We start from the raw sequence: 15,016 nt of genomic DNA on the forward strand, positions 1-15,016 counted from the left end.
CCTGTAACTGGGCTTTTGTCAAAACTTACATTTATTGGTACTTACAACACACAAGCTCGCTTAAAAGATGTACATGATACAGACACGAAAATAATCGCACTTAGCTGAAAACAATTAGGACAGTGTTAGTAATTGCATTGCCATCTTATGGCACTTTAAAAAAAAATGACAACTTTAGAAATAAAAGATTGTATTATACTTCGGCATTTCAAAATAATCTGTATTGCTCAGGTCTCTAAGTAGAGCAATCCTATCAAATAACATACATACAGGTAAAATAATGCACATACAGGAAACAGTAACAGGGACTATTTACTTCAGTCATGTAGTAAAATGAGTTATAAATAAAAGCCATCCAGCTGACTAATGGAAGGTTGATGGTTCTACCTAGGTGCTTGCTTGTGATGAAATAATGCAAGGAGGGGCACCTGGGGTCTTCCTCCACCATCAAAGCTGGAAAGTCGCCATATGATCTATAATTGTGTTGGTGTGACGTAAAACCCAACAAAATAAATAAATAAATATAAATAAAAAATAAACTTTGACTTGATGAGTTATTATTTATTTATATCAGTCATTGTAAATGTTACATATATGTTTTCTAGAGGGCTGGTTTTCTGTCACCCCAGAGAAGATAGCAGAACATATAGCTGACAGGTGTAGATGTGATGTCATTGTTGATGCTTTCTGTGGTGTAGGAGGGAACACCATACAGTTTGCCTTCACTTGTGAAAGAGGTAATTATGCTTCCCTTCTATGGAAAGTGGGGTGAACAATTTTGCTCATGTTAGTCAATCAGCTGGTTTGTCGATCAGTAGACATTTTGGTTTTCAACCAGTAGATATAAAGCACTATTGCCTAAATGGTTTAACTTCACTTTATGACTGTCTGTGGTAAGTAGATGACTCCTGTTATTTTGTTGTCAGTAGTGCAAAGATCAAGGTCACAGTGACCTTTAGGCTAAAAATTTTTTCAATCAGTAACGAGAATAATTGTTTATGGTCACAAGATTGCTGTCATTGTTTGAAGGGAAAATAGATCATAAGTCACGGTCATGGTTTTCAATCATGAAAACAGTTTCTGATAAATAACTGGATAAAGCTTTGACCTAGCACTCAAAACTTCCTAGGATAATGGCTTGTGGTCAGAAAATGATCTGTATTATTTAAATGTCCGGCAATTTAAGGTCAGGTTTCTGATCAATAGCTGCGGAATAATTTGGTCTACGTCCATCCAACTTCATAATGTTGTTGTCTTTGGTCAGTAGATGAACTCTTACTTTTTGGGGATTCACAAGTGACAGTGACCTTAGATTTAAAGTGTTTCTGATTAGATATGGGATAATGCTTTGTCCTGGGACTGTTTGACTGTCGTCAATATGTTACTGGGTTTTTTTTCGAGGCAAATAGGTCAAATGTCAGGGTCACATAACCTTGATATTAAAATGATTTCTTATCAGTGACTGGAGAATGCTCAGGTCTACAGTCATCAAACTTCCTAGCACAATTGTTTATAGTCAACAGATGGCCCTTATTGTTAGCTCACCTGTCACAAAGTGACAAGGTGAGCTTTTGTGATCGCGCGGTGTCCGTCGTCCGTGCGTAAACTTTTCCTTGTGACATCTCTATAGGTCGCAGTTTTCATGGGATCTTTATGAAAATGGGTCAGAATGTTCATCTTGGTAAATTCTAGGTCAAGTTCGAAACTGGGTCACGTGCCGTCAAAAAATAGGTCAGTAGGTCTAAAAATAGAAAAACCTTGTGACCTCTCTAGAGGCCATAATTTTCAATGGATCTTCATAAAAATTGGTCAGAATGTTCACCTTGATGATATCTAGGTCAAGTTCGAAACTGGGTCACGTGCCTTCAAAAACTAGGTCAGTAGGTCTAAAAATAGAAAAACCTTGTGACCTCTCTAGAGGCCATATATTTCACAAGATCTTCATGAAAGTTGGTCAGAAAGTTCACCTTGATAATATTTAGGTCAAATTCGAAACTGGGTCACGTGCCGTCAAAAACTAGGTCAGTAGGTCAAATAATAGAAAAACATTGTGACCTCTCTAAAGGCCATATTTTTCATGGGATCTGTATGAAAGTTGATCTGAATGTTCATCTTGATGTTATCTAGGTCAAGTTTGAAACTGGGTCACGTGCGGTCAAAAACTAGGTCAGTAGGTCTAAAAATAGAAAAACCTTGTGACCTTTCTAGAGGCCATATATTTCACAAGATCTTCATGAAAATTGGTCAGAACGTTCACCTTGATGATATCTAGGTCAAGTTCGAAACTGGGTCACGTGCCATCAAAAACTAGGTCAGTAGGTCAAATAATAGAAAAATCTTGTGACCCTCTAAAGGGCATATTTTTCATGGGATCTGTATGAAAGTTGGTCTGAATGTTCATCTTGATGATATCTAGGTCAAGTTCGAAACTGGGTCACATGCGGTCAAAAACTAGGTCAGTAGGTCTAAAAATAGAAAAACCTTGTGACCTCTCTAGAGGCCATATATTTCATGAAATCTTCATGAAAATTGGTCAGAATGTTCACCTTGATGATATCTAAGTCAAGTTCGAAAGTGGGTCACGTGCCGTCAAAAACTAGGTCAGTAGGTCAAATAATAGAAAAACCTTGTGACCTCTCTAGAGGCCATATTTTCCATGGGATCTGTATGAAAATTGGTCTGAATGTTCTGCTTGATGATATCTAAGTCAAGTTCGAAATTGGGTCACATGCCATCAAAAACCAGGTCAGTAGGTCTAAAAACAGAAAAACCTTGTGACCTCTCTAGAGGCCGTATTTTTCAATGGATCTTCATGAAAGTTGGTCTGAATGTTCATCTTGATGATATCTAGGTCAAGTTCAAAACAGGGTCATGTGCGGTCAGAAACTAGGTCAGTAGGTCTAAAAATAGAAAAACCTTGTGACCTCTTTAGAGGCCATACTTGTGAATGGATCTCCATAAAAATTGGTCAGAATGTTCATCTTGATGATATCTAGGTCAAGTTCGAAAGAGGGTCACGTGCCGTCAAAAAGTAGGTCAGTAGGTCAAATAATAAAAAAACGTTGTGACCTCTCTTGAGGCCATTTTTTTCATGGGATCTGTATGAAAGTTGGTCTGAATGTTTATCTTGATGATATCTAGGTCAGTTTTGAAACTGGATTAACTGTGATCAAAAACTAGGTCAGTAGGTCTTGAAATAGAAAACCCTTGTGACCTCTCTAGAGGCCATACCCTTGAATGGATCTTCATGAAAATTGGTCAGAATGTTCACCTTGATGATATCTAGGTCAAGTTTGAAACTGGGTCACGTGCCTTAAAAAACTAGGTCAATAGGTCAAATAATAGAAAAACCTTGTGACCTCTCTAGAGACCATATTTTTCAATGGATCTTCATGAAAATTGGTCAGAATTTTTATCTTGATAAAATCTAGGTCAAGTTCAAAACTGGGTCACATGAGCTCAAAAACTAGGTCACTGTGTCAAATAATAGAAAAAACAACGTCATACTTAAAACTGGATCATGTGGGAAGAGGTGAGCGATTCAGGACCATCATGTTCCTCTTGTAGGAATTATGCCCCCTTTTTACTTAGAATTTTGGGTTACTTTTGATCAGTGCATTTTATCTGTATCGCTATTATTACACAAGGGATTTCAATCAGACTTAACCCTTATGCTGGACAAGACTGATTTTGCCTTTGCAACCCATGTAGATCGTGATCAGCTTGCACATCTGTGCAGTCTGGTCATGATCTGCATTATTGGCTATTCAGTCTGTATGTGTTTGGTAAGCACCCCTTTCATCAGTTAATGGTACTGTCCAAATTGAAAGATGGAAAAGTTCATAATAGAAATTTAGCTGGGTAAGGGTTAAAGTAATTGTCTCACATTATCAAGGTCACCTGCATCTTTTGACAGAAGGGTCAAAACTTGATTAATTATCCCTCTTTTTATTTAAAATTTCACGTTAAAGTTTCAGCGCACTTTCACTGTATCATATTAAAACCAAACGGTATTGATTAAAACTTAAAATGCGCAGAGACATTCCAGTTATTTGTTTTTGTCAATGTTAGAGCAAAATGTTGGATAATCTTCCGTTTTGACCTTCTGGTCTAGACAACAACAGATTTTCTGATTGGCTGATGTGGAACATCAAGCATTGTTATAAAGGTTGACTTTCGGGTTAATGGACCCTTTTACAGTTAGGCTTTCCGGAATTCTGGGTAGATAACCTACAGAAGTGTCATTGTTCTAGGGCGGTTAAAAATGAACAAGCTCATTGAAATAATTGATATAAGTTTTTATGCCCCCTTCAAAGGAGAAGGGGTATGTTGTTTTGCAGGTGTCTGTCGGTCTGTATGTAGACAAATCCGTTTCTGTATGATAGGGAAGTTGATTATAACCAGCTGATGACCCCTATTGATTTTGAGATTAGTAGGTTAAAGAGCAAGGTCACAGTGACCCAGAACAGTAAAATGGTGTCCAGATGATAACTCAAGAACTCATGAAAGTTGATAGGGAGGTTGGTCATGACCAGCATATGACCCCTATTGATTCTGAGGTCAGTAGGTTGAAGGTCAAGTTCACAGAGACCAGGTACAGTTAAACAGTTTCTGGACAATAACTTGAAAACGCTTGGGTCTAGGATCACAAAACTTGATAGGGTGGTTTATCATGATATGCAGACGATAAATTGAGAATGCTTGGGCCTAGGATCACGAAACTTTATAGAGAAGTTGATCATGACCAGCAGATGGCCTTATTGATTTTGAGGTCAGTAGGCTAAAGGCAAAGGTCACAGTGACCGGGAACAGGTTAACAGTTTCTGAATGATGATTCAAGAACTCTTGGGCCTCAGAACATGAAAGTTGTAAGGGAAGTTGGTCATGACCAGCAGATGACCCTTTTTGACTTTGAGGTCAATAGGTCGAAGTCAAGGTCTCATTAACCCAGATCAGTTAAACCATTTCCGGAGGATAAGTTGAAAATGCTTTGGCCTATGATCACAAAACTTTATAGGGAAGTTGATCATGACCAGCAGATGACCCTATTGATCTTGAGGTCAAAAGGTCGAAGGTCAAGGTCACTTTAACCCAGAAAAGTAGAACTTCAGTATACATTGACCAAATAGTTTCTGTTTCTTGTGCAGTTACTGAATGCATAAAGGGGGCATTTTGTGTTCTATGAGCTCTTGTTTTTAGCTTACCTGTCACATAGCGACAGGGTGAGCTTTTGTGATCGCCCTTCGTCCGTCCGTCCACAATTTCTTGTGAACTTGATAGAGACCACATTTTGCAAGCAATTTTGATCAAACTTGTACAAAACTTGTATTGGCATGATATCTCGGTACCTTTCGAAAACTGGCCAGATCCCGTCACGGGTTCTAGAGTTATTGCCCCTTAAAGGGCCAAAATTGTGTGCGTGCGTCAACAATTTCTTGTCTGCATGACAGTGGTTTCATTTATGATTCTATTTTAACCAAACTTGCACACAACTTGTATCACCATATGATCTCAGTTCCTGTCTTGAACTGGCCAGATTTCTTTATTGGTTCTAGAGTTATGGTCCGTGAAAGGACCAAAATTAGCTATTTTGACCTTGTCTGCACAATGGCAGCTTTATTTATAATTTTATTTTAATCAAACTTGCACACAACTTGTATCACCATAAGAGCTTGGTTCCTTTCTTGAACTGGCCAGATGCCGTTATGGGTTCTAGAGTGATGGCCCCTGAAAGGGCTAGAATTAGCTATTTTGATTTAGTCTGCACAATAGCAGCTTCATTTATGATTTGAATTTAATCAAACTTGCACAAAACTTGTGTCACCATAAGATCTCAGTTCCTTTCTTGAACCGGCCACATCCCATAATGGGTTCCGGAGTTATGGCCCCTGAAAGGGCCAAAATTAGCTATTTTGACCTTGTCTGCACAATAGCAGCTTCATTTATGATTTGATTTTAACCAAACTTGCACACAACTTGTATTCCCATAAGAGCTTGGTTCCTTTCTTGAACTGGCCAGATGCCATTATGGGTTCTAGAGTGATGGCCCCTGATAGCGCCATAATTTGCTATTTTGACCTTGTCTGCACAATAGCAGCTTCATTCATGATTTGAATTTAATCAAACTTTCACAAAACTTGTGTCACCATAAGATCTGGGTTCCTTTATTGAACCGGCCAGATCCCATAATGGGTTCCAGAGTTATGGCCCCTGAAAGGGCCAAAATTAGCTATTTTGACATTGTCTGCACAATAGATGCTTCATTTATGATTTGATTTTAACCAGACTTGCACAGAACTTTTAACACCATAAGATCACAATTCCTATTTATATGCCCGAAGGGATGTATTATGTTATCGCCTCGGTGTCCATCTGTCTGTCTGTCTGTCTGTTGGTTAGAAATTTCCCTTCTGCTCTGTAACTCTTGAACCCCTTGAAGGATTTCCAAGAAACCTGACACAAATGTTCACCTCATCGAAACAACGCACAGAGCGCATGTTTTGGATGACTCACTTCAAGGTCAAGGTCACACTTAGGGGTCAAAGGTCGTATGACTTTGTTTTGTGTGTATATTGCTCTGCATTTGCAGTGCTCTTTTTATTTGGCAGATCCTTCTTTTGTTCACTTACGATAATTTGTTTTTGATTAATTTCCTTTTATGTTACTATAAATAGCTTCTTGTCCTTAAGTGCAATGATAACAGGTGAGCAATATAGGGCCATTATGGCCCTCTTGTTTTCGTAGTCAGGAGGTCAAAAGTCAGTGTCACAATGACCATCGGACTTATTATGGTGTACAATCTATAGCTGGAGAACACCGGCCTACACAGGTCAAACATACTAGGGTAAAACTTTTGGACTGTATATGACATATTATTTCAGGATGATTAGGCTAAAGGTCAAGGTTAAGACTAAATAACATGCCTAGTTACCTTGGACAGGGTGTCAGTGTGTTGAAATGGAAAGGTTAGCACATGTGTCTACCAATGACAGTTTTACCCAGGTGTTTGTCCTTACCTGAAACAATGCTCTAAGGAACACTACAAAACTGTGTCATTAAAATGTGACTTATTATATTACAGCGAAATGTGTCTGGACATTATTTAAGTTGTATCACATGTCAGCAAAAACAGCTTTGTCAGTAGCTGTCTGGCAAGTGTAAGAAAAATTTTCTTGTATGCGTTCTATGCTTCCAAAGGATCCTGTTAAAGATTTGATTAACTATCATAAAAGCAGTCTTTAAGTGTCAAGTGACAGCTATAAAAAGTCTCCAAATACTTGGATTCAGTGTTGTTATATTTTCTGGTCCATTAGGATCATGAAATCCATGCAGTTGTACCACAATCAGATTCTGCTTAAGTTGGTGCTAAGGGGCGTGAGGGGTGTTCCACGTTTCATTACCTCTCATAAACATAGTCAAATCTAGTTTGGTATTTTTCTGCTTGGTTGCATTCTTTCTTACAGATTTAATTGGCCTGTCATGATGTGTGTTAATTGTTAACACAGATTTGTATCTTACCTTTCAGTGATTGCTATAGATATTGACCCAGTAAAAGTAGAACTTGCACGGCACAATGCAAGAGTGTATGGTGTTGAAGACAGGATTGAGTTTATCGTTGGTAACTATATGGAGCTGGCTCCACATTTACAGGCTGACGTTGTGTTCCTGAGTCCGCCATGGGGAGGACCAGAGTACCTAAATGCTGATGTGTTTGATCTCGAGACCATGGTGGCTTTAAATACATATCCTTTTCGCATAGAAAAACATTTTTGCCAGATTCTTTTCAGAAGTTTGGTAAAGAAGGTTTATAATTTAAAAAATCACATTAAAATTTTATGTGTAGATTTGATTTCATGCACTAAGCTTATTGGTTGTAATATTTTGTCTACACATTTATTAGGACAATAGGAGCGATATATTGTTTTGCTCATTGTTGGTTTGTTAGCTCACCTGTCACAAAGTGACAAGGTGAGCTTTTGTGATCGCGCTGCGTCCGTCTTCCGTCCGTCCATCCGTAAACTTTTGCTTGTGACCACTCTAGAGGTCACATTTTTAATGGGATCTTTATGAAAGCTGGTCAGAATGTTCACATTGATGATATCTAGTTCAAGTTCGAAACTGGGTCACGTGCCGTCAAAAACTAGGTCAGTAGGTCTAAAAATAGAAAAACCTTGTGACCTCTCTAGAGACCATATTTTTTACAAGATCTTCGTGAAAGTTGGTCTGAATGTTCACCTTGATGATATCTAGGTCAAGTTCGAAACTGGGTCACGTGCCATCAAAAACTAGGTCAGTAGGTCAAATAAAAGAAAATCCTTGTGACCTCTCTGGAGGTCATATTTTTCATGGGATCTGCATGAAAATTGGTCAGAATGTTCATCTTGATGATATCTAGGTCAAGTTTGAAACTGGGTCACGTCCGGTCCAAAACAAGGTCAGTAGGTCAAATAATAGAAAAACCTTGTGACCTCTGTAGAGGCCGTATTTTTCATTGGATCTGCATGAAAATTGATCAGAATGTTCATCTTGATGATATCTAGGTCAGGTTTGAAACCGGGTCAACTGCAGTCAAAAACTAGGTCAGTAGGTCAAATAATAGAAATTCCTTGTGACCTCTGTAGAGGCCATATTTTTGATGAGATCTGCATGAAAATTGGTCAGAATGTTCATCTTGATGATATCTAGTTCAAATTCGAAATTGGGTCAACTGCGGTCCAAAACTAGGTCAGTAAGTCTAAAAATAGAAAATTCTTTTGACCTCCCTAGAGGCCATATTTTTCATGGGATCTTCATGAAAATTGGTCAGAATGTTTACCTTGATGATATCTAGGCCAAGTTTGAAACTGGGTCACGTGCGGTCCAAAACTAGGTCATTAGATCAAATAATAGAAAATCCTTGTGACCTCTCTAGAGGTCATATTTTTCATGGGATCTGTATGAAAATTGGTCAGAATGTTCATCTTGAAGATATGTAGGTCAAGTTTGACACTGGGTCACGTGCGGTGAAAAACTAGGTCAGTAAGTCAAATAAAAGAAAAACCTTGTGACCTCTGTAGAGGCCATATTTTTCATGGGATCTGCATGAAAATTGGTCAGAATGTTCATCTTGATAATATCTAGGTCAAGTTTGAAACTGGGTCACATGCGATCAAAAACTAGGTCAGTAGGTCAAATAATAGAAAAACCTTGTGACCACTCTAGAGGCCATAGTTTTCATGGGATCTGTATGAAAGTTGGTCTGAATGTTCATCTTGATGATATCTAGGTCAAGTTTGAAACCGGGTTAACTGCGGTCAAAAACTAGGTCACTAGGTCTCAACATAGAAAGACCTTTTGACCTCTCTAGAGGCCATATTTTTCAATGGATCTTCATGAAAATTGGTCAGAATTTTTATCTTGATGATGTCTAGGTCAAGTTCATAAGTAGGTCACATGAGCTCAAAAACTAGGTCACTATGTCAAATAATAGAAAAAAACGACGTCATACTCAGTTCATGTGGGGGCAGGTGAGCGATTCAGGACCATCATGGTCCTCTTGTCTTTCTGTTGGTAGGTCATTTAGTTTCCAGTCAATAACTAGAGAATCTTGGTAAAACTTTATAGGGTGATAACTTGTAGTCAGTAGATAATCTCTATTGTTTTTTTGTGGGGTCAGTAGATCAAAGTTTAAGTTAACAGTGACCTTGAGACTGAAAACTATTTTCGCTGTATAACTCAAGAATATTTTGGCCTAAGGTCATCAACCTTCGTAGGATGATTGCCTATGGTCAGTGGTTGACTCCTATTGTTTTGTGGGGTCAATAGGACAAAGGTCAAGGGCACAGAGATCTTGATACTGAAAATGGTTTCCACTCGATAACTAAAGAATGCTTTGGCCTACAGTCATCAAAATTCATAGGATGATTGCCTGTGGTCAGTAGATAACTTCTAATGTTTCCGCGTCATTAAGTCAAAGGTCAAGGTCACTGTGACCTAGGGACTGAAAAGTTTTCCTGCTGAATCATTAAAACACGCTTTAGGTGTCAATCTTATGGGATGGTTGCCTGTGGTTAATAGATGACCCCTGTTGTTTCTGAGGTCATTTGGTCAAGGTCACAGCATACAAAATTATATTTCCATTTCAACAGGCCATCATGGGAGGCATATGTGTTTTATAAACAGCTACATTTTCAAATAAACCCTAATTTAGAGTATACTGCTAAGCTTACTGTCCAGGAATGGTAGAGTTGGTTAGGATTCTTTTTGTACATTTTCTTTAATAGATTAGACCACCAAGTTTCATCACATTACTGAAAGCTGCAGATGGTAAGCAAAAGTGATTGAAAAATTACTTTAATTTATATTTCTGAAATGTATGGTCTAAAGCTTCACTCGATTACTTTCTATTTTTGGTAAACTCAAGTGCAGATCACTCCATAACTTGACTATGAATGTTATAAATTAGGTTTTCTCCCCTTCAAAGTTATGTTGTTTCTCATTACCTACAGATGTGATGAAGCTTTTCTTAACAGATGATAAACAAGCTTCTGCTGTTTGTTTTTTTCTCTGGAGAGTCAAAATGTTCATTATGTTAAAAGCATGCCACAAAACATTGTTGTTATTTATGGCTATGATAATGCCAGTAGTAACACCTGCATCTGTAACATAAAATATATGTAGGAAGAGGCAGATCAAATGTGCTGTTATAAATAACGTTTCCTTCTGCTCACCCGAGTGTCGGTGTCAGTATTGCCCTGGCAGTCAAAACTTTCCTAGTCATCAGACCTCCTAAAATAACCAAGTTGGATAACACTTCGAATTTAATGAGGAATTTAATACAAATTATGTCCCTTTTTCAACTTAGAAAATTTGGTCAAAGTTTTGCATACAACTAACTATCAGGAACAACGAAATCGAACTTCACACAGTGCTACCCAGTCATAAAACCTACTGAAAAAACAATTTAGGTAACTCTTGGTTGAATTTACTACTGACTGACATTTTTTCATTTTAGAAAATTTGGTTACGTTTTCCATGCAACTAGTTTTCAAGCTGTATATCAGTAACTACATGCATTGAATTGAAACTTCACACAGTGCTTTCCATTCATTACATCTGCTAAAATAACCAAATAAAAAAAACTGTTGATGGAATTTAATACAAATATGGCCTTTTTTTTCGACTTTGAAAATTCAGCCAAAGTTTTGCATGTAACTATCAAGCTGTGTCTTAGGAACAATAGCATGTACTAGATTGAAGCTACACAATGCATTCCAGTCATCAAACCTACTGAAGTAATCAAGTAAGATAACTTTTGATTGGCTTCAATGTAAAATACAATACTTTTTAAAACTTGGAGAACTGGTTAGGGAGCATCCATAGGTTTCACTGATAGCCTTGTCCCATGTTGTTTCTAGTTTCTCCGTATTATTTTTAGTACACCCTCAATGTCTAGTCCGCCACCTCAATTATGTATGCAAAGCCCCCACCCAGAAGTAAAAAACATCTCTCCTTAATTTGTGTAATACACCAACTGTTTTCTGTCATTCACTTCTCTATAAACAAACATTTTCAAGAAGTTGAGCACACTGTCCTTCTGACAGCTCTTGTTATAAGTCATACCTTATCAGTATATATTACAGTATTAATTGGAGCTGGAAAATGAGCTATGTTTCTTGAATTCCTTAACTGTGATTCACATTTGAGATTGTGCGTGTTACTAGGCCAGTCAGTAACAATATAGCTTTGTTTGTGCCGAGAAATACAAACATAGATCAGGTAAGATACTTCATTTGTTACTTAGTAGACATAAACATTTTAATTGGTATATCTCAAGTCTGTCATCAGATAGGATGATGTTTCATAATTACATTTCATTTCTACATTGAGGTGATTTGTTATTCCATGCTTGTATCTTATTGCAGATAATTGGCATGACCTGTTATTTGTTGCAGTAACTGTAAAAATAACATCACATGAGCAGAAATCATGAAGCAAGTACATATCTGTTTGGATGTTGATATTTGATTGACATTTTGCTGATTCTAAAATTATAGAAATAATTTATTGCATAATAATGCTTCATTGTATTATAACTGAACAGATCTGACTTCTTGTGAATATGCAGGTTCTGCTGCAGTGAAATTAATTTTTTTTTTTTATAGGGCTGTAGAAACTTATGTTTCACCATGTTTTAAGTGAATTTCACACATTTACTGTTCCATTAAAACACCCATTGAAATTGATGATATCAGCATTTTTTTTTTCTGTAATAACTTAAGATATTGTAGAAATATCATTATACAAATACTGTAAAATCATATAATTTCCTGGGCATGAAATTTCGTGGTTTTGGTCAAAACTGCAATTTCGTGGGGATATGAATTCGTGAATTTCAACTTTTGAACATTAAATGAATGGGAATTTTACATATTCGTTGGGATTAAATTTTGAGGAATGACTCAACCACGAAATCCATGAAATATAGTCCCCCCACGAATATTAATGATTTTACAGTAAATTATGACTAAGTTGAAGTTCCATAGCAAAATAAATAGTATTCCCTTTTTCTTAACCATTTTTACACACTGGTTTCAGTTTATTGCCACATTGGATAGATGGTTATTATATGCTACTATGCTTATTAACTTTAGTAGATAAGAGGGTAGAACTAGAAGACCTCTTAGTACTCACTACTTCCATTTACTTTCCTTCATAGTTAACAAGTATAGCCGGACGAGGAGGTAAGATGGAGATGGAACAGAATTTTCTCAACAAGAAACTCAAAACAATTACTGCTTATTATGGAGAGTTAGTACTAGACGGAGAAGAGGAAGAGGAGGATGAAGTAGAAACAGGTCGTGCAGAAGAGAAAGATGATGTACAGTTTAGAGAGGCAGATGAAAATGTAACTAATAAAGACAATCTCTTTATAGAGGGGAAAAACAAACTAGAAATGAAAACCAGTAAAGAAGAATCACAACAAGCTGAGGAAGAGAGTGTTCATGTTGAAGAAAAAGAAATTGGAAAGGTTTGAGAGGTATATTAAAATTCCACAGAAGAAAATGGCATACAAAAGGTGACAACTTGTGAGAAAAGAATAGCAGTGAAGTTCTGCAACAGGAACGCAGAATTAATCAAAATTAATTATCTTTGAAAAACAAGGAAAGAAAAAGTTATCATATTTATGAATATAAATGGATGGAAATCAGACAGTGATGTGAAAGAAGATCATGAAATTTAAGACCTTGTACTAGAGACTGAATTATGAGCAGTATAAATGAAAACATGAGTAACAATTATACACAGGGCAGACAAAAACTAAAAATAATGTGACAGTATTCTTTCTACAAAGGTGATGAAGAGTGAAGTTACCCCTTGATAATGAACTTTTAAAATGCTGTAGTGGAGATAATAAAGGAGGAATATTTGGAAATTGCTCTCTATAGAAAAGTTAAAGCATTAACAAATCAGGATATGTTAAAAGCTGCTTTTTGATGCTGTATTGATAGATGTACATGAAGAAAATAGAATTTATTGAATATTTATCTGAAGGTAGAACATTATTTGTGACAAGAGAAAAAAAGATGCTAATAAGAACACCATTTACAAATGTTGACGGAAGTCACGTTAGATTGTATTGTTTTATATTGTTAGAGGTCTGTTACTGAATTGAACATTTGATATAATTGTGAAATGAAGGAATATTGATTTTATAGCAGACAGATATAATTCTTGTTGTCTGAAGATGAACATTGATAAATATTCTCTGAGATAAGTCTTTATCATATTGTCATAGAAATTAGCTTATGTTAAATATGATTTAGATAATCTGAGATTGAAAGGCATGTGATGAAGCCATTTTTGCCCTAGAGTTCTTATTTCTTGTTTTCTCAGGGGCACGAATAGTTGCAGCTTTATCCATCCATCTGGCACATTTTCTTGTCCACAACATACTTTTTAATCTGTCAAAGACATTAGTAAAATTTGGTATGAAAGTTCAATACATTGATTAAAAGGCATTGGCTAAGAACCACAACTCTGGTTAGTTATTTTATGATAGTGACCCTTCTTATACACCTGTTTTGGAGAAACGGGATGTATTATGTGATGACGTGCGAGTACGTCTGTCCGTCCGTCATAATTCGTGTCCAGAGCATACCTTAATAACCATTAAAGGTATCGACTTTAAAGTTGACATATACGTATGGCGATGAGATTATGTGCAGAGCACTTGAACCAGCTCTGTAGGTTTATGGTCAAGGTCACAGATATGGGCTAAAAGGTCAAAATTGTCCATATTTTGTGTCCGGAGCATAACTAAATAACCATGCAAGGTACTGACTTCAGACCTGGCCTGTAGGTAAGTGGCAATGAGACGATGTGCAGAGCTTATGAACCAAGGCTGTAGGTCAAAGGTCAAGGTCACAAATCAAGCTCAAAGGTCAAAATTTTCTGTCATATTTATTGTCCGGAGCATAACTTATTGAAAATTCAAAGAATTGACTTCAAAAGTGGCATGTAGGTAGGAAGTGATGAGAGGATGTGCAGAGAACATGAATCTGGTCTGTAGGTTTAAGGTCAAGGTCACAGATTGAGCTCAAAGGTCAAATCTGTCCTTCATATTTAGTGTCCGGAGCATTACTTATTAACCATTCAAGGTATTGATTTCAAACTTTGGTTGTATGTAGGTGGTGATGAGGCAATATACACAGTGCATGAACCAGGGTGGTAGGTCTAAGGTCAAGGTCAAATTTTCTAATCCTGTTTTGTATCCATTAAACCGTTAAAGGTATTGACTTGAAACTTGGAATATAGGCAGGTGGTGATGAGACAGTGTGCAGACCTCGACAATCTACATTTACACTGCGCACACACTCGCCCTGCTTCCCCCACAAATTTGAGGGCAAAACCTAGGTCACTAGGTCAAATCTTAGAAAAGCCTCATTAACATTTTAGAGGTTATGCTTGTACCTGATCTGTATAGAACTTCAGGTGGTCTGTCTTTATAAAATGTTGTTAAAGTTCAAAATAGGGT

The 15,016-nt window shown here is 37.0% G+C and overlaps 1 protein-coding gene across 4 annotated transcripts in view; it reads left to right on the forward strand.

Annotated features, from left to right (window-relative positions):
- LOC123525281 (trimethylguanosine synthase-like) overlaps window positions 1–14,017 on the forward strand; it is a 45,554-nt gene extending 31,537 nt beyond the window's left edge. For all 4 annotated transcript variants that reach the window (XM_053537991.1, XM_053537990.1, XM_053537993.1 and 1 more), the window contains 4 exons: window positions 606–737; window positions 7,526–7,740; window positions 11,677–11,757; window positions 12,698–14,017. In XM_053537991.1, coding sequence (XP_053393966.1) covers window positions 606–737; window positions 7,526–7,740; window positions 11,677–11,757; window positions 12,698–13,015 — 746 coding nt within the window. In that variant the 3' untranslated portion in view covers window positions 13,016–14,017. The remainder of the gene's footprint in view (window positions 1–605; window positions 738–7,525; window positions 7,741–11,676; window positions 11,758–12,697) is intronic.
- Window positions 14,018–15,016: the final 999 nt, after the last annotated feature.

The sequence above is a fragment of the Mercenaria mercenaria genome, chromosome 3, assembly GCF_021730395.1.
Source record: "Mercenaria mercenaria strain notata chromosome 3, MADL_Memer_1, whole genome shotgun sequence".
NCBI classification, from domain to species: Eukaryota; Metazoa; Mollusca; class Bivalvia; order Venerida; family Veneridae; genus Mercenaria; species Mercenaria mercenaria.